Consider the following 27,719-nt stretch of genomic DNA (forward strand, 5'->3'; position numbering starts at 1 on the left):
AGTCTCTAGACCTGATATATCTGACTGATCATTTTATAAGTTATCCAACCAGGAATATATTACACTTTACACTTTCATAGTAGAAAAATTGAATTATTAACATTTTTTTGTACACTTCCAATGGAAAATTTGAGGTAATGACATCATGAGCCCACTCATTTACATATTCATACCAACTGTTTGACATTTCATAACTTTTAATTTTCTTACAATTTTTGACCAAACTTTCACTGTCGTGCTTGTCATACTTTACTCTTTCTTTTCAGACTAACTTTTATCTGGACCAGAATTCCCCATTAAAGTTACTCCCCCCCCCCCCCTCCACACACACACACATACATCTATACAATCTCTGCACAGTATTAAACCGTTATACTTTCATTCTTCTTCATGTGCTTGTTCAATGACTGTAAAAATACAAAATACACACATCAAACATTTTTGTACTTTTTTTGCACGTTTACTTCCATGGAGGAAACAACCAATTTCAAAACAAAATTTGTATGAATTTAGAATTTCAAAGAATTTCAAAAACACTGACATGAGCTGAGACAAAATCAAAAACAATTCTAAGCAGATAAGCATAGAGCACACGTATGAACAACTTATTTGTTTGTATCATGAACAATGTTGGATTCAACCAACAAAAAATAAAGGGTAATGTTCAGTAGGCACCTATGTGAATACAATATTACAAGAATGCATGTGTAACTAAAGCTTGTGATAGACAAGGGAAACATTTCACAATATCAATAGTTTTAGATGTTCATACGCAGAAAAAACTGGACAGGGGGAGATAATTTTGCAAATCAAATTCTCAATACAGAGATGTAGAGTTCAAAGGTCAACAACAATATGCACAACAGATATTGTACACAGTCAATTGATACTTGTTGTTTTTTGATCACTCATATGAATCTGGTTCCAAATTTCTCCTATCAAATAAGAGATATCACATCAATCATTGTCCTAGATTTAGGAATCTCTGGAAGAAGCTCTTATCATGTGGAAATTAAGGTTTTATGTATCCCTGTCAATAAGACACCTACTGCAAAAAGAGCAAAACATTTCCATATTGTTTTATGCCTTTGATTCTTTCTCCTCATCGGTAGAAATAGAATGAATTTTGCCTTTTTTATTGGTGGTATGAATGTCTCTTATACAACATAATATCAGTTCATAAGTTCAGATCAACCAAATGCAGTGCTAAAAACTTCCACACTTTATCATGATTTTGTGCTGGTATCACACCACATGCTATGCCAATAAAAAAGTTTCCACATGGGGATCTTTTCTTCATTTTTTATTTCTTTATGTTGATGGAGCTTATTGGCAATTGCCTTCTGCTTAAATTTATAATACAAGTGTACTGTACAGGATGTTTGATGGCTCATAGAGTACTGTACAGGCCAAATATTTCATGAGGTTTTTGTTTTTGACAATTTTGCAAGTCAGGTGCTATTTGCAAATCTAATAAAAGGTGAAAATATTGACTCTGATCCCTATAGAAATGTGATGATGCATAAACCTACATGTCTCCATTTAGTACAGTACACTATGATGACGAATTCAACCTCTCGTAAAATCGTCAGAGTCCCGATCCACAACAAGAAATTAGACTCGCTATTACGGCATATACCGTAAACAACCCCAAAAATCATCACACATAAAAAGGGGGAGGGCGCTTTCACATATCCCAAATTCTGTCACACTTTATGTTGTCGAGCAGTTTGCAATTCAGTGGCTATCAATTCAGTCATTCGATATATCCCATTGACATTAAGTTTGGTCTCAACAAGGTGGTTGTGCTTGCTAAGATTTTTCAGCAATAAAGAATTCAGTTTCACCTCTTTGAAGGTTCTCCTTACTTAATAAAAGCATAATTTACCATTATTTTGCAGATGAAACCAAAACCCAGCTTTAGTGCTTCAAAATAGTTTTAAAATGTGAGTTAGGGATAGCAAAAACCAGAGTAAAAATTTTGAATCAGTACAATCAATGTTAAGTATTGTTCAATATTCAAAATGTGAACAATAGTTATAATAATAAATGTTTCTGGACTAAACCGTCCACAGTTATGGTTTATTGAGAAAAATAGTGATATCTCCTTATATCTTAGGTTTTACTGCAAAATTTTTACATGGTAGGATGTTTTGTGACACAACTGACCTACACATATGCATCAAATGTGATATCTCAAATATTTTTTAAATCAATGCTCCCAAAGGTAAATAGTACCTGTAACTCCACAGATCCATTGTTTATCCAGGTCTGTTGGCAGTAGCAGGTGGGCCATTATATTTGGCAAAACACTGAATTCCCTTTGCCTATTCCTTACACATGTAGTCACCTGCCCTTTGCTTGATTACATATGACAGCACAACATGAGCATAACAGTGTAGTGACCATGCAAACTAAACACAAACAAAAGCAGACAAGCCCAAAAGCCTACAGGACAGACAAATTTTATTTGAAAACCTTTCGAGGCACAGTGTGCACAAATACGACACAATCAAGTCGATGACTAAGCAGATGGCAGCACAGCATACGCACATGATTTGAAAAATAAGGACATATATTTGAGATCACTCCAAAGAAAGAACATTTACCATTACTGACATACGTGTATGCATGTAAATCTTGAAAAAGTGTCCTTCACAAAGTAATGTTGCTATGAGTGGACTTAAACGTCTCATACAGTGGACTCCTGTTATAACGAAGTCCTAGGGACCGGCAGTTTTTCTTTCATTATATTGAAATTTCGCTATAACTGAACAAATACACAATAAGAAGACATAGAGTGGATAATGTTGCGACCTGAATTTTTACTTCGTTGTATTAAACCAGAATTTTGTTGTAACCGTGTTCGTTATAACGGGAGTGCACTGTACAATGTACATATTATGTACATATCACACTGTTCATTATCCAGAGAAATTCTTCAGCATTACTGAATCATGAATATGTGGAAATTTACTCACAAGAGAGGGGCATTCGTACACATCAGAAGAAGCTTTGTAATGTTCACTGGTAAACTTTTCCTAATCTTCAACAAGCATAAACACACTTTAGCATGCCCCACTCCCATGCTAGGCAAACCACATTTTAAAGTTGTACCTCATTATCACAATGTCTGATAAAGTGAGTACCCGATATTGTACAAGGTCTATTCCATTTTTATTCTTTTGTTTCTATCCCTGATATACCAAGATACCTGATATAACCAGGAAATATAAGTGGTCCCAAGCAAATCATTATGGTGTACTGAGATACACCTGTTCTAAAGCACTAATACATGTACTGTTGTCTATGGCTGTATGACTCATGTATTGTGCAAGAAAAATATCTGTTGAACTGTGACACACATACATAAACATGTACAAGTTGTAAAATCAATAATTCTTTTTTTTTTTTTTCAATCTTTATTCTAATGCATCTTTCATAATCTCCTTGTATACCATCTTTGCCAGATTGGTTTCCAAAACTTTATTAGCGAGAGAATGGTCATTATGCCATCCACAACATGCAACTAAGAGCTCTGACTCCACCATGGTGAATTGCTGTGACATTTTGCAGTTTATCAGTAGTCTGGACACTGAACACGAAGTTAACACTACCATGACTTACTGCATGTTTATATCTTAGTACACACAATAAAGTCACTCCTCTTTCCTCTTTCTTCAGACCTTACTTTGGATATGAACATTTATTCAAGAGGATAATCCACCAATTTAACGTGTTTCAGCACTTTATTCAAACTTGATCATTGCCTTTTAAAGTGACGCTACAATAAATAAATGGCATCTCCTCGTCCAAAAAGCATGTAACACATAAAACATGAAAATGAATAAGATGATGAGCAATACACTGTCAAAAACTTTTGTTTTCATGTTGAAAACTACAACACTCCTTTCAGTAAAGTCAAGATCCAAATTACGAACTCAAATTACAGTCGCTGATGGCAGATTTTGTGTGTATTAATTCTTCTTCATGCAAGCGGCACTGTACATTTTCACAAAAATATGCAAGTTACCTTTTATGCCTCACTGAAGTCTACCTCCACTCACTCCTTTAGAGTGTAGCACCATGTCCAGAATACAAAATATTGCCAGACTACAACAGTTACTGATAGCAAATTATCAAATCAATCTTTGTTCCCCCTACTAGTTGCCAGAGAGACAACATTACTGGTAAGCATTGGGGTTGGTTTCAGCTTTTCCAAGACAGCTCACCCTATCAACTCAAGGTATGTGTTAAACTGGTTTTCTAATAGCAAACATGAGGTCATAATGCACAATGATGCAGAAAGAAAAATGTGCATAATAAATACACAACAAAATAGCGATAAGCATCTTTCTCTAAAGTCTTTTTTTTTTCTTTAGCTGTTGCTCTTTTAAATCTTTGAAGTACTATTAACACTCCTTCTGTACTGGCATACATGACTCATTCCCTTCAAAATGCACACACTCACACAACAGATACACACACACACACACTCACTCTCTCCCTCATCCGCAATCAAACCTGTAACTCTAAATACCATGACTGAGAAGGCATCACTCACTATTACAGTTGAACATTTTCAAAGTGACCTTGCAACCTCAAATGCACTTGAAGAAGGTGAAATGCCCATTTTCTCAAGGAATGACATGAATTAAATGGCTAAAAGTGCCACACCATCAATTATCAGACCACATGAATACCACATGTATTTGATAATATCCAGGTTACACCTATGTCTGGACATGCACTTCTCGTCAGCTGCATTCATCGAACTTAAGAGAGAATCATGTTTCAAAACATGTTTTGAATGGTGATTACGAAGTTGGTTTCAAACGAAATTCTCAGGGTGCCTTGTTTATCTGACCATCGTATGATTGTGATCCGAGTGTTGTCACTGTGCAGTTGCTTTGCGCCGTTCGACCGGGCAAGTAGAGGTCAACGGCGTACTACCAAACACGCCTCCATCATTCATGCACAAACAAGGGGTACAAAACACAAATGACTGTACTTTTCTTCACAACCAAAAACAGTAAGAAGTTGATAGCAGCTCGGAGATATAACACATTTCAAAACAACACTGCATTTATCTACTTGCAGAAAAGCATCGAGGTCTCAAACGTTTTTCAAATCGCCCTTTGAATGGCATTTCAAATTGGCATTTCCAAACGTATCTGAAAACACAGTTGCGTTTATCTACCCAAAAATGCCTCAAATGCATTTAGGATCACGATTCTGCCAGAAAGTTTTTAGATAAACGCATCCTTCTTCACGCCATGCATTTTACATTGTATTCCAGTTCATGTGCCCCACCTAGCAGCTGACAGTATTAAATTTACAAAATCTGATGGCGTATTCGGTGCCGGATGGAATATTGACATGTTTTCTTTGGACAGTTGACACATATACAGACACTCATGGTGCACACCTTGGCTGTAAGCAAACACACCTGTTATCACACATACAACCTGGACACGACACACAAGCGACTGGTTATAGCACAATTACTGTATGAGAGTGAACATATCACAATTAAATGTATTTAACAGGTTATTCATAATGACAAAGATAAATTGTGTACATTTAAATCTAATCACAAAAGACTGGCAACATACTGCCTACGCTGTTATTTTTGCTCACAGATATTTTTGCAAATGGGGAGGTCACAGACGTTTTGGCGAGATGTTGTTTTCACGATTTGACACCGAGGCTTGTCTTAAGTACACTATTAGCCTAGTGTATGGCGACAATTTCACGTGTTGCTGAATTTGTGGTCTAGCAGTGATTTGCATACTTTGCGAAAAATTAAACCCTCGCAAAAATAACAGCTTATACTGTACAACAGATAGACGCTGATAACATCTTGCATGTCAGCTCACTTAAATAAGCTGAGTCATTGCATGTGTTCCTTGTCTAAATACTGAAGGTCACAGCTTTGGAAACATTGCTCACAAGAGCCTCAGCACCAGGTTGTGGTGTTGCCAATTTGACGACACTCCAGGATTCCCCATTGATCTGTGCACTGGATGAGAAGGCAAGCAGCTGGTTCTTATCTCCGAGACCACCTGCACACGGATACGGCAAAGGGAAGACAGATATGCACAGATAAGGAGAAAAGAAGGAAGAGGCATGGGACAAGACAAATATTTGTAAAGTCAGAAATATTTCTGACTTAAAAAATTCTTTTGAAGCTGTCGGAGTAGAGGTAGCCAAATGAAATTAGTTTCCCATATAATGATGTCACAAATAAACTGATAGAGAAGACAATGATATTACAAATAAAAATCATCTGCTAGTTAATAAGTCTCATAAGCAAATTAATCTTGTTCAACCCAAATTTTATCGTATTCATTGCTACTCATGTTCTCAGTGTTGAGCTCTATTTAGAAATTTCACAATGACTGTAATGACAACAATTTATACAGAATATTGCATCACATTTAAATATTCATAATCGCATATAGTAAAAAGACATGAAGGAAAGCTGCTAGAAAAAGATGAAAAGTACCAATGTATTTAGGCTGACACATGCTTAAGAGTTGAGCAGCAATGCTCAATACATGTAGAACAGTATTCACATGAAACACTTGTGGTTCACAGGGAAGAACAAAATATAAGTGTAATTCCAGAAATTCGTTTCTTTTCTTCATGATAAAATACTTTATATCCCCAGGTAAACGATACACTGAGGACATGACTATCGCAAGACTATCAAGTGGGTTACTACTGGACACTTCCATGAGAACCTAACAGTTAAAGACCATCTAATAGACTTTGTGCAAATAGGGGTCACTATATATTACAAGAATGCTCAAGACGCTAGAAAGGGTATCATCCCCTTAAATTTACACCAACATTGGATGGGGCTACTGAGTTCAGGGCCCTGTTTCATAAAGCTGTTTGTAAAGTTACGAACAACTTACGAGCGACTGGTGATCGGTTCTGATGTGCTATAGTTATCAGAATATCCATAATTCAGCACAAGAACTGATCACTAGTCGCTCGTAAGTCGTTCATAACTTTACAAACAGCTTTATGAAACACCCCCCTGCTTCAATTACTGAAAGGGCAGCACTGACCGGCAAGAGCAGCAAGAACAGCCGCTGCATTCTGGGACCGATAGAGAAGACAATTCCCAGAGAGGGGGCAGCCAGTGTCAAAGGTCGCACTGTCCACCTCCACCAGCACAGGAACGGGGCCGAGCACCGCTCCGCCCAGGCGATGGGGGTTGCCACCTACGGTGATCGTCACGGCAACAGATGCCTTGCTATTGGCAGGAGCCGAGTCCTCGTGGTTGACATCAATCTACAGTGGGGAAGGCATATCATAGGAAGGGTGATACACTTGCCCAGCACACAATCACTGTACACAAACTCATCCTGCTAGCAAACTACTAGTAATCAATAACTATCTGTGGTCTTACAGTTCTTTGACATGGCCGTCATGTAATATATGTATGCAGGCATGTAGGCTTGTCACATTCATGTGGAGATCAGGGTTAATATTTCCACTTGTTGTAAAAAACATAACTCACAAAATTTGTGATATATCTCCACGAAACATATGGCACAGAGAGCATATAACACAAATTCCAAGAGCAGACACAAGTTTAACAAGTGAAAATTAGCATGAAATATACAGAAAATACATAGAAAATACCACACTGGCAGAATCTATTCAGTGTACCAGCAATGAAGTCACAAGTACATGTACTTTTGTATCTTTATGCATGTGTTTTTTGCTTTGTTTTTTTCCAAATTTACAAACATAATTCATATACTAATTCCATGTTGGAGGAAAGAGAAATTCAATATTTTGAGCAAGCATAAATGCAAAACGAAAAGGGCCTAGAATGTTCAACAAAGACAACAAGACAGACAGTAAACTGGTATTCGTCTCAGAAGAGGTGACAATGTGTCAAAAGGTGATAAGGGGGAGAGCAAAATAGAGACTGGTAACTAACCTTTAGTCCTAACTCAGTCAGGAGGGGTTGTGCATTGACCAAGTTAATATTGTTACCACCAGTCTGGACCCTCAGTATTCCAGCAGACACTGCAGCCTTCATGTAAGATCCAGCCCTCTTGTGCTCATCACCTGGTAACGAGATAGGCAAAGTGTGAGTACCTTTTTATGATGTCACAATCAAACCATACTCATTAGTAAGGAGGAACTAACAAAATGGGCCAAGCATGATGATGGGGCAAGCAACTCTTCAATCAGTGCAAATGCAATTTCATTAGAAATACCGCACAATGGAGGCACCTAAAGATGAATTTAATTTCAAGACATCTGTACCACAATTAGACCATGGCCTTTTCTCTGGGAGTACTATATTAAATAATGATCACATTTATCACAGCTACACCCAAACAGTTCAGAGAGAGTGTATGGTTTCTGTCATCTGTATGGTTCCGTGTAGAGATGTATACAGAACAGGTCACTATTTCATACCACAAAATGCTCCAAAATTTTCATTCAGATCCCGGTTTTAAGTTAATATTGTCAAACTTAGTCAAATATACAAATTAAATTCCTCCCCTACTGTTTAAATGTCTATATCCTGCTTATGAATATGCCCTACATGATCTGTAAAAGACAAACTTTCTTTGCTAAAAACATCACATGTAAAACTTTCCATATGGATTTGCATTAACATCTTTGTATGATAGTAAATGAATCTGTTGGCAAAGGAAAAGATTTAAATGGCACCAAAACACAAACAAACAATGCTTTTACGGTAACCACTAAATCATTCTCCTTGGACATAGAACATACAGAACTGGGCGTTGCCTCTTACCGTATGTTGTGACCTGGACTGTTGCGGCTTTAAGCTGACCCTTTGCCAACGACGCTGCCATGACACCTAGCCCTTCGCCAAGCTCAATCATTGGCTTTGTCTCTGGCCTCAGGGCATTGGTCAGGGCCTGGGCATTTATCTGGAGAAAGAGTCAATCAAGAAACACATGAAATATTCAGTTTCAAACAAAATTGGCACCTTTTACATTATAGAGTTGTCACTCAAAAATATGCAAATAGCATTTAGTGAAGGGCATGCTACAATTATGTCAAAGTTCTAAGAAACATATTTTTCATTTCAAAAGCATTTATATTCGTCACTTTACTGAAAAAAAGGCATGATAAATATATATCACTAAACATGCTCTCTTTACGTTTCCCAAATAGATGTCAATGAATTGATTGTGAAACTTCTGTCCTTATTCTATACAGCTCCATGACACTGCCAAAGATAGCAAACCCTTACCCTTGAAATAAAAGAAACGTGGTGGATATCTACTATCTAGGCATTCAATATTCAATTCAACAATTCTATTCCAGAACACCAAAAATGGGATATCATCCTTACATACAGCATAACCGATTAATTAGCGAAATTACAAAATATGTAACATTTATCACGTAACTTTTTACAGTAGTGTATAAGTTAATATAAAAGTACACTGTAGTTGTACAAAACACTGTAAAACTAGAAAAGTTTGCATACATTTAAATTTCATGAGCCAAGATTCATAAAAACAAAATGCACGCAAAAGATTTTGTTTACACTATTTGCAATGAATAACAGTGGCAATTTGCGAAAATATCATACTGCGAAAAAGGTCGTTGACTCTGATTGCAAAAACTTCATGCTGCAAATATATCTTGCTTTACAGTATACATGTATTAAGATATGTAAGCAAAGTTAAATAATTAGTGTTGAAAAAAGAGAAATTGATTTGAAGGTATGGCTTGTATTTATGTGGATTATATTAAGGAAAAAATATACATAAGGTAATATAAAAGAACGTCATTTTCAACAAGGGCCATCGCTCAATCATATGAAACCCATAAAGACAGAATACATTTCATTGTCTAGAATGTATTTTCAAGACAGCAGGCAAGATAAACACTTACAGCACCAAATAGCGACTTTCCGTTGGCTCCGTCCACAAACTGCTCGGCAATCTCGCACGCGACACGTTCCTGGGCCTCCACCGTACTGGCACCAAGATGGGGCGTAACAATGACCTTGGCATGCTGAACGAGGGCAGTGTTGGTTGGTGGTTCCTGCAACAGAACAGTCAAGAATATCAAGCGTTAGAATGACCTTGCCATACACACAGCATTACCTACAAGTTTAATCACCAACATTTGCTATTACTGTCAAAGTGGAAATTTTTGCTGTATGGAAATTTGGGCATATTTCATGGGACATGAATCTGGCATAAAAATATAAGAAGGCAAATTCTTTTCTTGTCATGCAATACCATATGATATTTTTTTTCTGCTGAATCAAAGTCAACGTTCATCTCAACTAGCCTGGTGTAAAAAAAATAAAAATAAAAAAATAATTAGTGAAAAAATTTCAACTTTTACAGGTTTGTATCTATAAAATTACCACACTCTTGTAGCATCAATATTTTTGCCTAAAACACTCTGAGATTAAAAAATATATACATATGTCTGCTGGATACTGATGTACATCCGTACCATATTTTCCTTTTCATACAAGATTATGTGCATCCTGGAAGATTAACACAAGAATGAATCTGTGATACCTGTATGAGGCCTTTACGATCTTTTTATCCAGACCTTCTGCTTGCCTATTACTACTCCTTTATACTTCAAATGAAACTGTAATAAAGCATGCCCCAGGAAACAAAACATTACTCTCTCAGATAAACACCACAATAATACACTCCCACTCACAGAGTAAGACACACACACAGGGCGGTGAGTTGGCCTAGTCGGTAGCATGTCTGCCTTACGATCCTGAGTACCAGGGTTCGAACCCAAGTCTGGACTGAGCAATGTTGTGTGTAAACATAAAGTGCCCTCTAGCAAGAGGCAAAACACTCTGTCCCTCGGATAGGACATAAAATGGAGGTCCCGTGTATGAGAGAGTCACAACTCATGCACGTAAAAGATCCCGCTTCATTCATTCATCGCAAAGAGCAGGACGTTTAACCTGGTGAAGTGGTCCCACCTCACATCCAACTGGACCCCCATGGAAGACCAGCTGAGCATAGTTGAATATGGGCTATCCAGCCATCTTCTCAGATGGAAATGAACAAACAAACACTCACTCCCGCATGCATCCAAGTATTTGGCTCCAGATTGTAGCTAATCATCTGAATACGTATTTGCAAGTTATTGCAGGATTTGCCCAACCTGCAACACTGACAACACAAAACACAAACAAGAACCCAGAACACGCACACCCAGGCTCACCTCAACAAACACGTCTAGAGCAGCGCCACCACACTGACCAGCATCTAGTGCTCGCACGAGGGCCTCCTCGTCGATGATGCCACCGCGGGCAACGTTGACGACTTTGACTCCAGGTTTGCACAGCTGGAAGGACTTATCTCCAAGCAGACCTGGATGACAGGAACATTGTTTCATAGTTTGTGATTTTCAGCTGTCTAGAGAATATAATTCAATGCTCTTTCTACGGGAACAACTTTGTTTGAAATGAAAAATTAAAGTGATATCTGACTGTTTGTTCATGGGCAGAACCATCCATTAAGCACTAAATAAAGCTAAACTCCATTTCTGCTGCACAGGCTTTACTGTACAGCCATTCAAATACGTAATAGAATACATGTAATTTTATTTCAAATATTTATCAGTCACATCTAAATTTCATTTGCCAATCATATGAAGATTCAGGAACTATCCCGCAGCCATGAACATATACCCCATATGCTTATTTCACCCTTTTGCAATCTACACCACACTATCATTCCTAACAGAATAGTAACATGGCAATATGACTGAGTCTCCTATTAGGAAGCTGTCTCACTTTGTGAATGACACAGTCATACCTCCCAAACCCACAATTCAATAAATCGGAATATACGGGCAAGATCGTTGCAAAATGTGACTTTTCGCCTACTCCAATACATCACTCTAAGCAGCCATTTGCAAAAATATGAATACAAGGTTGAATGGAGCTTCTTATTTCAGAATAAAATAATGAATAGTTGGTAGGCATGCATGAGGAGTGGCTCTCTACCTCTGGTCTGTGGAATGAGGGGCGTGTGCACGGTGATGTAGTCACACTTTGGCCACATCTCCTCCAGTGTCATCCACTCTATGTTGGACTCCCTGGCGTCTTCCGCCGACACGATGGGGTCGTATCCAATCGTCTGTATTGGATGTAAGAAGAACATAATGCATGTAGGATGCATTTCCATGTCATATTCCAAATGCCAGACTAGACTCAAGTGACCTGGCTTTTACCAATAAAAGAGTGTGATTATAGGGATTTCAAGACAGAACGATTCAAAATTGCCTCAAATTTACGTCACACATGGGAAACAAATTATGTGTTTCCATGTTACTGAAACATGATTAACAAATGCCACTGCACATAAATATGAAAGTTTTGCTCAGAGTAAGGGAAGGTGAATTACAATGTCTTTTGTCAATCACATTGGTACTTTAGTAATTACTGACAGATGTCAATGACATAATCTTGGTGAGGATTTTTTTCCCCTGGTGTATCCAAGTGATCTGAATGAAACAAGTCAAAAAACTATTACAAAATATATGACACACATTTAGATATTATTTTGGCCTGATAAGTGGCGATCAGGGTATTATGAATCTATATAAATCAAAATCATTTGCATTGTATAGTTCCGACTGAAAATGCCTCACACACAAGGGCTTCAATTGGACAGGGCCACAAGCTAAATTTCCTTGATAGAGCCTAACTGTGATGTCACAGTAGTCGGGGGAAAAACACTCTCATTTACCGTCATGCCAAAGGACTGCATGCGCTGAGCCACCTCCTTGCCGATGCGGCCGAGGCCCACAATGCCGAGGGTCTTGCCGAAGAGCTCCGAGCCCATGAATGCCTTCCTGTCCCACTTGCCATTTTTCAGGGTGTGGTGGGCCTGGGGCAGGCTCCTGATTAGTGGGAAATGGAGGACAGACCACATACAATTTGTAAGGCGTCATGCAGTAAATGAAAATTTGTGCAACTGAAAAAAATAAAACAGACAAACAAAACAATACAGATCCAAAATTTTAAACAAAAAACAAGTGATATGATAGATATGATAGAATGATATGATAGAATACTTCATGTAAGAATCACAACAATCCCTTTACAACATAATAAGCATAAACATGAAGTATAAAACATATTAAGCAACAAAAACAGGTTTTTGTTTGTTTTTTTTTGACACAAGGAATACCAATCATGCAGTATTGTAAACTGCCTTCCAATTTATAATCAGTGAATCATTGACTTTAGTGTATAGCTTAGTATGCAAGTCTTATCATTTTGCAGTTGATACACTACGATAAGTGAAGTATATTCTGTCTACAGTATATTTGTCCACTGGGGGCAATGGGTCACACAAAGACTGTGGCTCATCAGCCATCTACAGGGGCTGTGGAACTACAGTACCCCCCCCCCCCCCCCACAATAAAGCAATCTATGGCATCTTATCTGCAACTTAGAGTGTGTGTTGAATCAGTAGACCAATCTCACAGTGACTTGCAATTCTCACATTTCCTCCTTTGAAAGCTGTAAAATTTCTTCCAAAGCCCTGACACACAATCTCTTTCAGGGACAAAGAGAATTGTCCGTGCCACTTAAACTATTCACATCATGCATGGTACAAACTCTACAATTGCTACATTTGGTTATAATTTACAATCCAGAACCAAACGAATAAGTGGCCTAAAGGACGATGTGATAAATAGTGTATTGACCGATTCTGTGACGCGCTATGTGTATTTTTGGCATGGGCAGCGCCATTCGCGGTGTCTTAGCTGACCCCCCCTCTCCTCTCCCCTACCCCCTTCCGCGCACGGAATGAAAAACTGATGCATGCTGTTTTAGCCAATGGGCGTGTCGTGCTGAGTGCGCAAACCTTTGTTACAAGTACGCGATAAACATGTTGCCCGGGGGTGGGGGAGAGGAGGGGGGGTCGGCTAAGACACCACAAAATGAGCTCATGGCTGCGCCCAGTGCCACAAATTGTCTGCTGCCCTCAACGAACCAGAGTCGGTCAATACTGTAATTCTTTGGCACTACATTTCTGGTAAAGATGCCGAAGTCATGTTGCTGGTATGTGAATGCTGCAGCAAAATGTCACAGTATGAATAACCTCTCGGTCATTACGCTACTTTGGTGTCCTGACCCATTTTGCTGATCCCATGAGTAAACAATTGCTATCAACGTCAAATATAAGACGACAATGCAAATATTGGTTTAATCCACAGCACACCCAGTGGTACTGACACTCAAAATTCGAGGCCAAGTAGTCCTTACCAGATATGATTCTTACACAAAAGCATGCCTGAAATAAATCCCATTAACCTTCACATTTGTCCTTGTTTTCTTTTGCCAGTACAATGAGTGAGAGACACTGGGACTGTGTAATCTTCTAACTTGCAGGGACTCTGCTGATGATCTAAATGTTAATCTTCCTCTCTTTGTTGTTGTTGTTGTTTTTTTTAATAATCTGTAGCACTTCATGGGTTAAGCAACACAAAGCAGATTTGTTAAGTTCTCCAAAGCTAACAAATAGAGTTAAAGTCAGGCAATGACAAATTATACGTTTCTCTTCCTGAAGTGTACCTATGATTTTGTACAATTCTCACTGTTGCAAAAAGGGAAATCCACTGTATACCAAAATGCTGCAGTACCAGTTGGACATAGCTGAGCGCAATTTGCAATCAGTCATTTTCAATGACACAGATGTCTTAACTGACACTAAAGAATGTCACTTTGTAAGTGACATTCCTATTATATTATTGCACTGTGACACACTGTTGTGTGGAAGTTTCCATTATTTCTTGCCTCCATTTCTTATTGTTTTTATAAACTTTTTAAAGAAAATATAATAACATTAGTCTGCTACCTTCCTGCTGTGTATTCTTTACTTTTTTTCCTTTACCCACATTATCTAAGACTTGAATCATTTCATTGTGTATTTCATTGTCGTTGAACACTAGTCGCGTGTATACTTGGGCAGGACTGGTGTCTACATGAGAAACATATAGCAATATCAGCTCAACCTAAACAGGTTGAAGTTCCTGATTTGAACATGTGTAAAGAAAATATGAATTTGTATTGTCTGTATGCCTGTAAATATGGCAATCACCAGTGAGCAGAAGTGAGTCATATCAGGGCAATTACCCTCTGAGGACAATTACCCCCCCCCCCCCCCCAGCTAAATACTGGTTAGTGATAAGGTTAGAGTAAAGACTAGGGTTACAGTTAGGTTTAGGGTTAGAGTTAGAGTTTGGGTAGGGTTAGGATTAGGTTCAGGATTAGGATTAGGGTCAGGGGAAGGGTCTGGGGTAATTGCCCTGGGGGTAATTACCCTAGACCCGAACTGAGCATCAATGATCCCCTTGTAACCATGGTACCTGCCTCTCATGATAAAGCTTAGATGATTCTTACCTTGACAAGCAGCAGATCATGGCACAGGTGTGTTCTGCAGCACTGAGTGTATTTCCTCCAGGGGTACTGGACAGACACAAGACAACAGGTGAAGAAAAGGAGAGGAATAACATGTGGACATTAATTTCTGCCAGATACTGACACTAAAATCATTATCATAATTTAATTCTTTAGTGTGCCACATGTTTCAATACTGTCCAACATGATCATGTACTGACGTGACAACTTGACTAATGACACCTAACCAGCACAAGCCATCTGCATGGCAGTTTCAGGAGTGACTTCACTTGCCATTTGTAAGCACTGAACTGAAGGTCCTTATCAAAGAACAGTTTGCTTTCCTTTTTTCTTTCTTTCTTTTTTAACAGAGGATGCTATGATTATTGCCATGGATATTTTTACCATGGCACAATCTTACGGAAATAATTGTTTCTATTACATATTGCAAATGACTATAGATACAGACCAATCACAAGTTAAGTCCGTTTGTGAGGTATTTTGTATGGAAAGGCTCCAATACTGATTATTAAAGGCAACTTTAAAGTCAAGTCTCATACTTCATCACGATGACACCCTGTCGAGTAGCTGCAGATATGTCAATGTTGTCGACACCCAGTACCGGCCCTCCCGATGATCTTCAACCTTGTCCCCGCTTGGATGACCTCAGCCGTGACCTTTGTAGCAGATCGCACGATAAGTCCATCATAGTTCTGGTGAGGAAAGGGGGTATGATAAAAGCCATGATATGAAAGCAGATGATTAGTAAACATTAAAACATCTAGACAAATACAACCATGATGCTGTACGGTAACCACAAGTTTGCGTATAATCCATGGCTTGCGCCACATTTTCAAAAGTGGGGTGGGGGGGGGGGGGGTGGGGGAGGGCAACAGCTGGGTTTTATGAGCTAACAAGAAAAAAAAAAAAGGCCTTCAGCGCAACTCCTGGTGCCACTTCCGGGTTTCTTCAGCTGACAATCAAATTACCCCCCCCCCCCCCCCCCACCCTGTAATCTATCATATTTTGGGATTACTAACCAAAAAGCTTGCCAGAGGCTTGTCCTACCTATATAACAACAACTATAGCTAATTGAATTCCTGCCTGTGAAACTTAATGAGAGATCTGGAGCAGGTGAATGAAATGCTTCCTTAATTACTAGGCTATAGGTTGTTGGAAAAGAAACATCCATAAATTGTAATAAATTACAAAAACAGTCTATTATCTCACAGTTTAGGAAGTGTCCAACATACCCTGGCAATTCTTCAGTCGCTGTTAATTTAGCAGAATGTGCACCTCATCCATGCATACAAGGAGTGCAAACAAACTTAACCAGTACACATTTTTGTTACTTAAATTACAGTACACACACCCACAAATGCATTGTAAAATCAGTCTGGGAAACCCGCTCATGAGGACCGCTCCCGCGTACGAGGACTGCCCCGCCTCATGAGGACCGCCCCCACGCCTCATGAGGCCTGGGGGGGGGGGGGGGGAACGCCTCATGAGGCCCCCTATTCACTTCTATTCATCTCACATACTGACGTATAAATTGTCGCAACTTTGCACGGTGATTTTTTGTTACACACACATGTCCACTATCCATGATGAAAAGAAGAAAAAATCCTATCTGTTTTTTTTTTTTCAAAAATCGAGTTTTAATCAACCGATGCAGAGCGCCCATCAAAACATGTGTGTTTTGATGGGCGCTCTGCATCGGTTTCCCGGACTGAAATGTAACATGTGCAATAATTTCATTGTTCATGATGGCCAAAGTGTGTTGGATCATATTGACATTTAGTTTATAGAGAAGCTGAACATGTACACTGTATAACCCAGAGTCAGTTTGACTTTGAGGTCAACACTGATGTGCATGGCCTGGCCCTGGATTACCCAACCCAAACTGAGTGGGATTAATGTAATGACATCAAAGTGAAGCCGAATGAAGATCGTCAGGATAGGCACGTTTATAATACATTTATCTGGGGGCGCTGTGGCATAGTGAATAAGACTCCCGACTCCCGAACGGAGGACCGTGAGTTCGAATCCCGCCCAGTGCTTACATCCTTGGACAAGGTGTTTTTACCCACAATGTCCCTCTCGACCCAGGTGTATAAATGGGTACCTGGCAACGCTAGGGTAATAATAATAGCAGGGCCCTCTGGTAGAGCAGTGGCAACGCTGAAGAGGCTACCCTGGGTAAATAAGACCTTATTATTATGTTATTATATTATTATATATATGTGTACCGGCGGTCCTACTAATTGACGCAAACTAATGCAAACTGATGCAAACTAATGCAAACTGACGCAAAACTAATGCAAACTCAATGCAAACTCAATGCAAACTACTAATTAACACAAACTAACGCAAAATACTAATTAATGCAAACTAATACAAACCGTTGACGATGAAAATTAGGGTGAATTACAGCACCTCGACCTGGCTCTTCCTAGGCCATTTAGTCATCTCAAAACAGATTTAGATCAAGTAAATCCATCCTATCGAAGATAAAGAATGACTAACGTCACATTTACTTCAGTATATCAAACATCTCACCTCGACAGTCAACAATAACTCGGAAAATCATTTTATTGAAACATCATCAAATTCATATTTTTTGACCAAACAGATGTCGTTTAGATTTTATTTTGCTTTCAAAATTCAGAAAGTGTAGAACAGAATGAAGCGCAGAAACGCGGACTTTAATGATCGATCATTGAAGGTCAAAATACTAATTAATGCAAACTCAACGCAAACTCTGAGACACTACGCTATTCTTTGTGAAAATTAAGCAATATCGATTACAAATATCGGAAAATGACACCCCGAATTACTAGTTACCGGTAATGCAAACTCGACGCAAACTCCAAGACACAACGCTATCCTATGACTTAGTATGAGAAAACCACCTAACTCAATTCTAAATATCGGAAAATGACACCCCGAAATACTATTACCAGGTACTATTTAATACAAACTAAGTGGTTTTTACATAGGATAGCGTTGTGTCTTGGAGTTTGCATTGAGTTTGCATTAATTTTTAATAGTGTTTGGGAGTGTCATTTTCTGATATTTGTAATCGATATACGTGGTTTTCAACATCTAGGATAGCGTTGTGTCTTGGAGTTTGCGTTGAGTTTGCATTAATTAGTATTTCAGCCTTCAATGATCGATCATAATTAAACCCATATTTCTGTGCTCCATTCTGTTCTACATTTTCTGAATTAATTTGAAAGCAAAATATTATCTAAACAATATCTGTTTCGTCAAAAAAAAAACCATGATTTTGATATTTCTATAAAATGATTTTTTCCGAGTTATTGTTGACTGTTGAGGTGAGATTATATGCTTGAAGTACTAAAGTAAACGTGACGTACCAGTAGTCATTCTTCGATAGGATGGATTTACATAATTGGTGTCTGTTTCGAGACAATTAGAGATAGTACAGAGTGGCCTAGGAAGAGCCAGGTCCAGGTACTGTAATTCACCCTAATTTTCACTGCTAATGGTTTGTATTAGTTTGCATTAATTAGTATTTTGCGTTAGTTTGCATTAATTAGTAGTTTGCATTGACTCACTGGGTTTGCACTATACAGTTTGCGCGTCAGTTTGCATTAGTTTGCATCGATCAGTTTGCATTCGTTTGCATCAATTGGTAGGACCCTGTACCGGTATACAAACCATTTGTGTCAGTTTAGCTACCAAGGTACCTCAAGTTCAAAACTAACAGACCTGCATGGCCCTGAACAACTAGACCAGTAATCTAACATTAGAACTCATTTCTACACAAGTGAGGCGACGTCATTGAGACAATTTTCCATTCTGAAACATATTAAGACATAGTACGGGGTCATGGCCGTCTTAACTTTATTTGAACCAGCGCAGATGTGATAATGATATGCTACAGCATTAAAGGACAAGTTCACCTTCATTAACATAAGGATTGAGAGAATGTAGCAATATTAGTAGAACACATCATTGAAAGTTTGACGAAAATCGGACAATCCGTTCAAAAGTTATGAATTTTTGAAGTTTTTGTGCAGTAACCGCTGGATGAGAAGACTACTGCAGTGTGTGAATAACTTAGATGTCACATGCGTACAACAATGTAAGGAAAATATAAAGAGAATTTCACAAAATTTCATCTTTTGAAAAAAGTACACATTCCCCCGACTCGTTACCAACAAATGTTATGGGTAATATTATTCCCCCTGCCTTTAGAAAGAGGCAAGTCAAGTGCTCTTTTATTATGCGAAAAAAGTGAAAATATGTTGAATTTTCTTTACATTTTCTTTATACTGTTGTACGCATATGACTCACAAGCTGTAGTAGTCTCCTCATCCAGCGGTTCCAACACAAAAATTTTAAAAATTCATAACTTTTGCATCGATTGTCCAATTTTCCTCAAACTTTCACTGATGTGTTCTACTAATATTGCTGCATTCTCTCAATTCTTATGTTTATGAAGGTGAACTTGTCCTTTAACTTACAGTGTAGCATTAGACAGTGGCCCTAAATAACCCTGGGTGACAGTGGGTCCAGAGACAATTTATCATCATCCCAGTATAGCTTCATGTACAAGCTGCTTCAAGGGATTACTACATCAAGGATCAAGGATCACTGCAACTTCTCCCCCTCAGCTCAGACGAGTCAGAGTTATAACAAAACTGAGTGATAACCCTGCCTTAAACCGCTTCAACATATTATCTAATGCAGAACAAGTTAATCTAACGTTAGACCTATACGAGTATAACTAAAACGTTAGTCGTTAGTACAGAAATTTACATGTCGACTTTCTGGAGACTAAAATGTTAATGCTGCGCCTGTGGATTATCAGTACTCCACTGAGCGTGATCAGAACAGACGTCTAACAAGTTACACTTTATTACAGATGTAAACTTTAGTGAATATGAACGTTACATATCATTAGTACTAAATTCAACTCACAACTGCAGAAAAGTTTCAAGAAGGAATGCCAGATAGGCCTAACCGCAGTTACTCTATAAATAAATCATGCTTCTGTCGTTCTGAAGTTCTTCTTCTTTTAATCATGATTCATGATCCATGAATATTGGCATGATGGAGAAAATTCACGCAAGAATAACTTGAAAGAAAGAGACATCAACATGGAGAAAATTCACGCATGAATAACTTGAAAGAAAGAGACATGTACATGTCTCCCTTAAAGTCACACAGGGCAAAGCCAACGGGCAATGCCAATAACATTACCCACATGCCAGTGACAGTAGGGCTTTGCCTTTACAAGAGGATTTCCCCCAAAACAGCTGATCATGCGAGCGACAGGATTTGGTGCGTGCTCGACTTGTCTCGTAAGCATGGTTGTAGGGCAGGCCTGGGAGGCTCTGCACGCATGCTCCCAGGGTAGGGTTCTGCCAACTCACCGGGATTTCTGCCAGTAACTCTTCCTTGCTCAATTTTGTCTTGTTGTCCACAGCAATTCCATTTTCCTTCAAGATTTCTGTGCATCTCGGAGATACACTGTCGCTGATAAGAACACGCTGCAAAGTGTATGCCATCCTTGTTCTGATAAGATTTAGGTAATTAAAGCAAAATGAATTTCACAAGCTTTGCAATCCGTATCTTTCACGAGCAGACGCTCTTGTGAGCATGTAGAAAATTAATGCTGCTGTATTCGGGGTGGGAAATACACAGCTGGAATGGGGGACCGGACCCGGTGGTAGTTTTCCACTCAGCGACGGGTTTACACACTGTACCCGCTTACACACCCGTTGCTCGTCTACTCTTGCGCGCCGCGCCACGCGTGTGTACGGACAGGAAACTTACAAAGCACGGAGAGACTGCGGCATGTCAACCACCGGCCACATGTGCGATGGTGGTAATTGCGCATGCGCAAGGAAGAAACGAAAGAAAGAATGCTTCCGGATTTTTTGGTTGTTTTTTGTGTAGCGGGCTCGCGGCTTATAATGTGGATAAAAATCAATGCATGATATTTGACCAATCAGATTACAGAGATTCTGAAGCCCATTTTTTTTTTTTTGTATAACTATGTTATAATTACCGAGCGACGGAATGTCATTTTTAAAAGGGGAAATCCAGTCCAAAGTTAGTCTGATGAAAAACAGTAAAGTCTTATGAGTTCAGTGGTAGAATTCTGACTGAAATCGGATGAAAAAATAAGGAGATTTTGAAATTTTAAAGTTTTCCTAATTTCTGCTAAAACAGTTCTTGTACAGTGGATATGAATATGCAAATGAGTGAGCTGACCATGTCATGACCTCACAATTTTCCATTGATCGTGTAAAAAAAAAAATGACAAAAATTCAATGTTTTCGTCATTGAAGTCTGAAACATGATGTTATTCCTGGTTGAATAACTTCAGAACAGTGATCAGTTAGATACACGTATATCAGGAGTTGAGCCTCGGGTGTAATTGTGTTTGAATGAAAAACTGGAAATTTCAAAATTTTATGTGCAAACTGGCAAGTTGTTGGGGGGGGGGGTGGCTTGCTCATTTTCCATTTGCATATTCATATTGATTGTTCAAGAACTGTTTCCTCAAAAATTAGCGAAACTTCAAAATGTCATACCTTCTCTATTTTTCATCTGATTTCGATCAAAATTTTACCATAGAACTCTTAATATTTTACTCTTTCTTTTTAATCTTTCCACCACTCTTGATCATCTCTCGCTTTCTCTATTTCTCTCAACATTTCATGTGCACTGACGCTTGATTTTAGTACGGAGTATTTTTCCCGCTTTCTTTCGACACCCCGTCGATTATATTTAATTAGAGGCGTCTATAATCAAATATTTTCAGGTATCGACATTGCACTAGACACTTCTACTAGTTCCACTGTTTTACTATAGCATATCATTTGAAAGTGAATAAATCAGCTATGGTTTTAAGATCTCCGTGACTTGGGTGGGGGGGTGGGGTATAAAAGAGTATAAATTATTTGAACGACTCCTTTCACTCGCCCTTCCCTGGACCCTCCCCCCTTGTGAATAGTTTATAACTTCGACTGTCGTATTGTACTTTGAAGATGATTACTCAGTATATGTTGCAATAATAGATAATATCCTCGCTTTGAAATTATCATTGTGTCGTAAACACTCCATAAAGGCCAATAGATGCTGCTATTTTTATCGTTCATCCTGTGTAATGTTCACTGTTATACATTGTAATGAATAAAAAAGTAAATATAGAGAGGGGGAAAGGAAATGAATAGGCATAATGTGCGTGATTGTGACTAATTCCTTGTTTTGTGAAAATATGAAATCAGTTAAGTAACTTTTATGACATCATTTTTGTTCACATTTGCTGCAGTTTAATTGCTGTTTGTTTATTTTCATCTAGATTTTCTCTTTACGAGAAAATACATTGCTAGGTGGAATTCACAAAGTGTGAGCCTAGACTGCCTATCGACAAAGACGATAAATCAGGCCAAGACCCCAAACAACTATAATTGATAAAATTATCACTGTTTATTGTCATTTTAGTGTCATTACATAATTTATCATCTGACAAAGCATCCTACGGGTAAGTCTTGGTCAACCAGCTTTGACAATATTCACATACAAATGTACCTACTAGATCTGAGGGGTCATTGTGATTCAATGTTAATTTTATTGTTTTTGGAATTTATTTATGGGGGTGAAAGGTACCAGGTATTGGTATTCTATACACATATATATTCATACAATGCAGATTTGCATATTTTTGTAAAACAAACACATATGATGAAATATTATATAGGTACCACTAGTATGTAAGTAAATGTATTGCTGGATGTATTGGTTTATATTCATTTAGTTTATACATGTGGGCTTTAGAAGAAACAGGTGCAATATTTGATGTTGGGGATGTATTTTTTGTTATTGAGTGTTAAGTTTTTCTGTGTTATTCATATATCAATTAATGACATGTGTGTTGTTATCTTCTGTGTTTCATTTTGAAATGTGTGCTCTATGTATGTATATTTATGTATACCACTTGATTCATAACAGAGTTTCCATTTTATGGACAATAAAATAAATGAAAATGAATGAAATGAAATAAATTTGTGAAACTGGCCTAACTTTTATCTGACTTTGATTAAATTTCACTGTTCTGCTTATAACATTTCACTTTCTTTTCAGACTGTGTCTTTTAACTGGCGAGGAATTCCTCTTCAACTGTCCATTCATTTTGTTTGTGGCTATAAAAAAAGGCCCCGGATTCTGAAAAGCAGGTGATCCTATGAGTTCGAATCCTGCCGGAGAGAAAAAATACATGTGCAGCAATCCCATTCCTTGGACAAGATACTCTCCCCAGTATGCCCTTCTCGACCCAGGTGTCAATATTGGGGAAAGAAGGGGTCATCCCATGACACAGACACACAAGAGTCATATGGCCCAGGAGTTTGACAGTGAAAAAAAAAGGCCCATGAGTCATATACAGCCCATGCGTCATACACCTCATGAGTTCAACACTAGGCAAATAAAGGCCTACGAGTTCGACACTATAGGCAAACATGGCCCACATGTTAGACACTCAGCAAACAGGCCCACAAGTTTGACACTAGGTGAACACAGTTCATGAGATCGACTTGCTAAACATTATTACATCATGGTGCTTAGTGTGTCGGTCTCATATGCCTTGTTTGATTATTGCTGAACTCTGTGGGCATTGTTTGCCAAGTGTTGAAACTTGTGGGCCTTGTTTGCTTAGTGTCAAACTCATGGGCTGTATGATTCATGGGCTATAATTATGATTGGCGAGTGTCAAACTCGTGATGTGCACCCAGAAAGAATGGCACTTGTCTTTCCTTTTCTTCTTCTCCTTCATCATTTATGTTCTCCCTTTTCTTTTCCATCACAGTGGAAGGGAAATACACATTGTGAACACCCTTTTATTTGCCCGACCTTATTGTGACGATTTCATGGTGAAGATATTTAGTTTTATTGTATGACTCTAGATGATGATGGTGATGATGATCATTACTGCTGTCATTATCATTATCATCATTCATCTTTTTTGTGTGTGATTATCATTATTGAAAAAGGGAGCACTTTCTAAACATGAACTTGCATATTTTCATTTTATTCTCCCACAGGTAGTATGGCAGCATAGTTTGGATGATGTGGAAAAAAAATCTTCAGTACAGTATATTTTAGTCAAATTGTATACTAATGAGAAGGGGATTTTTAGTCACATTGACAAGATTACCATCACTCGACCATGTTGGTACTATTAAGTTCCCAAGATAGAGCAGTTTATTGTTATATTGCAGGGCTCACAAATTCTGTACAATTTGAACTGAATTTCACCTGTTTTCATATGTAATTGTTATTCAAAATTAAAATACATTCCCTGCAGGTCAATCTCTCTCTTCTTACATGTTCTAAAGATTTGAATGCTCTCCTTCTCTTATAAACAGCATTCATCACCACTTGTATGCATCACTCCATCACTGTCATTAGCACAATCTTGACAAAAGTGAGATACAAACACATGAGCTTATAATAGTTGTGCTTTTAAGATACATTTGCTAGGCAAAACCCATAATTTATTGCACATGATTACACTAGGAAGACTAAAATAAAAAGAACAAAAAAGGGAATCAAACCAAACCATGTCCTATAGAGACAAAGCCACCATTGTTGATCATGACATGGAAAAGAAGTAAGGGTGTAACATGGAGCTAAAGAAGTCTGCTCATCACTGTTACAAGTGGAAAACACGTGCAGGATATGAAATAATGGTGGACTAGGAATCACTAATTCTCTGACGAATATAGACTGGTTGACAGATTGCCCTGGTAATGACAAAAACTTCTACAACTAAAATGAGCTCTGAAGATCCACTCTTTTTATTTTCACGTTTCTCATCAAACCCTTTCACGTGTATTGTTAATTTACGAACATTTAAATGCCTATGTGTGTATGCTGGGTTTTTATGTGCTTCCCACATATTAGAAAACAGAGGGGTGTAGAAAATAAACAGCAATTACTGGAAACTTCTGTGCAATTAATTTCTAGTGCTGGTCCAATTTCAGTGAACTTCACTCACTTCAATGCAAGTATTTATATACATACATTTCAATACTACCTTAAAGTATTTTTCATTTTAGTTTCACAGAAAGCAAAATTTGTGAAAATTTTAACACTGCGAATTCAACACTGCGAATTATTCTACATTCACAGGACGAAAATAGTGGATTACAAAGTTATACCAGCCCTTCTTAGGGTGCAATGTTACTCCAGTAATGATGTATCAAGTCACATACAAAATATAATTCCCAAGTGTTCTCATATTTAGACAATTGAACTTATCACTGATGAAAACACTTCACACCTTCTAAAAATAAACACTAGAATATTGATATCTTCTACAGCTTCAAACTAGCCATTGTCCTGTAAGCTAAATTAAACTGTTGTAAACTGAAGTAACTCATGCACAAATAAACAAATGTGTATGGACTTACATGTATGCACAATATGCATTCAGCAAGGATTACACATATCAAAGTACATTTGACAAGATGTCGAATACAAAGAAAACGTGAATGACATTTCAACACATCGGGTGTGTTGGTATACAATGATATAATGATACACAATACATTGTATATGGGTAATCTTGAATCTTACAAAATCTTATAAATTTTTATAACAAAAGTACAGTAATACAGTAACATAATTCATATATGAATATCTGTAAAGTATACAGTACACAGTGTGCTAAAAAAATAGAAAGAAAAAACTTACGCCAAGAGATCTCATTCCATGACACACACAGTGATTATCTGTAAAATACATCCATGAGTATCATTTCTAAGAGAAAGATATAGCATAGTAAAGTACAAAAGCAGGACAAATATCAACATTTGAAGCTGCACTAACAAGAAAAAAAGAAATACCGAGACTTCGGAAAGAAAAACGACCCACCAGATACTGTCAAAAATCTTCACAATGCAGCAAATAATCCCATTATTTGGTTCTCAGAATGTGCAAAACAGTGGTTTAAAAAAGGTGTAAATGTCTATATCTTTATATCATCACAACGTAATGAGAACAAATTATGCAAATCAAAATAATATTCTGCATGAAAGACTCTACAAACATGCTGTAAATTATTGGAAATTAAATGCTGAAAGTCAATAAATTTGCATAATTCATTAGCCATAAAACAAAACATGCATATAAATGTATAATAAATTATATATATATATGGGGCTCAACACTTAGGTTTTTTCTCTTGTGGATCATTTGGGCCATTGATAATCTAAAATGTCAAATTTTGGTGGTCAAAAAAAAAAGTATCCTCACAAAAATAGAAAGAAACACAACCATCCATTTTCAATCTTGAGTTTTCCAGTTGGGCCACCAAAAGATAACCTTTTTGGATATTTAGTGGCCAGACTTCAATTTTACAGTGGCCCCTGGCCAACACTCACGTCAAGCCCTGATGATTTATATTACTGACAACAAGAAAAAGCTTTCCACTTGGTCTTTGATTGACACACTCAATCTCTCCAAGGTATACAGGTGCATGGTCATGACAAAATTCTGCAAACTGACTGAAGAATATCGTACATGTACCCAAGGATAGCTGCACACTAGACTCACATTTGCCTGATAACCAATCACATTGAGCGGTTAATCGCAATATGAAATGGGGCATTATGACATCATCAAGGATGCTATTTTCTTTTTAACCTTCACAGTGCAAATGATTAAGAAGAGTATGAATATACCAAAAGAAAAAAAAAAACAGATGTACAAAAAAAACAACAACCCAAGAATGTTTCAGACTGTATGAGATACTCAACAAACATTTTAAAAATTTCTTTACATGGAATTATCACAGCAAAATTATGTGAATGTGAAATGTGCACAGAGGCTAGTAATTCCACTACACACCTTTATGTTTAATTTCTGAGAGTACTGCTCTTCTTTTTTTTTTTTTCATAGATATACATATACAGTCTTTGTAGTTCTAGCAAAAATCCACCAAACTATGGTTCGGAAAAACAAACAAACAAGGAATTTGTGTTTCTTTTTCTTCTTTGAAACGAATCAAGGAAAGCCAAAACACAAGTCAACTAAACTGTCACTCAAAAGGGGAAATAACAAAAAGAAAATACAGATCAAGCAAGTCCAATAATGCATTCTAAATATCAAACTACTGCTGTGTAGAGTATACAGGAAATTGACCAGAAAGAAGTAAATTTAGCGAGCATTAAAGTCCTTGTGATTTAAGAAAATACTCTTTCACTCTTGGACCAGTCAAATTTTTCCCCCTCTGAAAAAGTAAATTATTTCAACT

General features: G+C 37.8%; 1 protein-coding gene across 1 annotated transcript; it reads right to left on the reverse strand.

Annotated features, from left to right (window-relative positions):
- Window positions 1-5,759: 5,759 nt before the first annotated feature.
- Window positions 5,760-21,042, reverse strand: LOC139729520 (D-3-phosphoglycerate dehydrogenase-like). The gene is given in 12 exon segments (XM_071640446.1): window positions 5,760-6,065; window positions 7,080-7,305; window positions 7,964-8,094; window positions 8,798-8,936; window positions 9,913-10,065; window positions 11,230-11,378; window positions 12,017-12,149; window positions 12,762-12,915; window positions 15,428-15,493; window positions 15,985-16,040; window positions 16,042-16,137; window positions 20,830-21,042. Coding segments are annotated over 12 exon segments (1,590 nt in total). The 5' UTR covers window positions 20,965-21,042; the 3' UTR covers window positions 5,760-5,913.
- Between the last annotated feature and the right edge of the window lie 6,677 nt (window positions 21,043-27,719).

Source organism: Diadema antillarum, unplaced genomic scaffold (genome assembly GCF_040938485.1).
Source record: "Diadema antillarum isolate AM-2024a unplaced genomic scaffold, OU_Dant_1.0 seq00000244_RagTag, whole genome shotgun sequence".
Lineage (NCBI taxonomy): Eukaryota > Metazoa > Echinodermata > Echinoidea > Diadematoida > Diadematidae > Diadema > Diadema antillarum.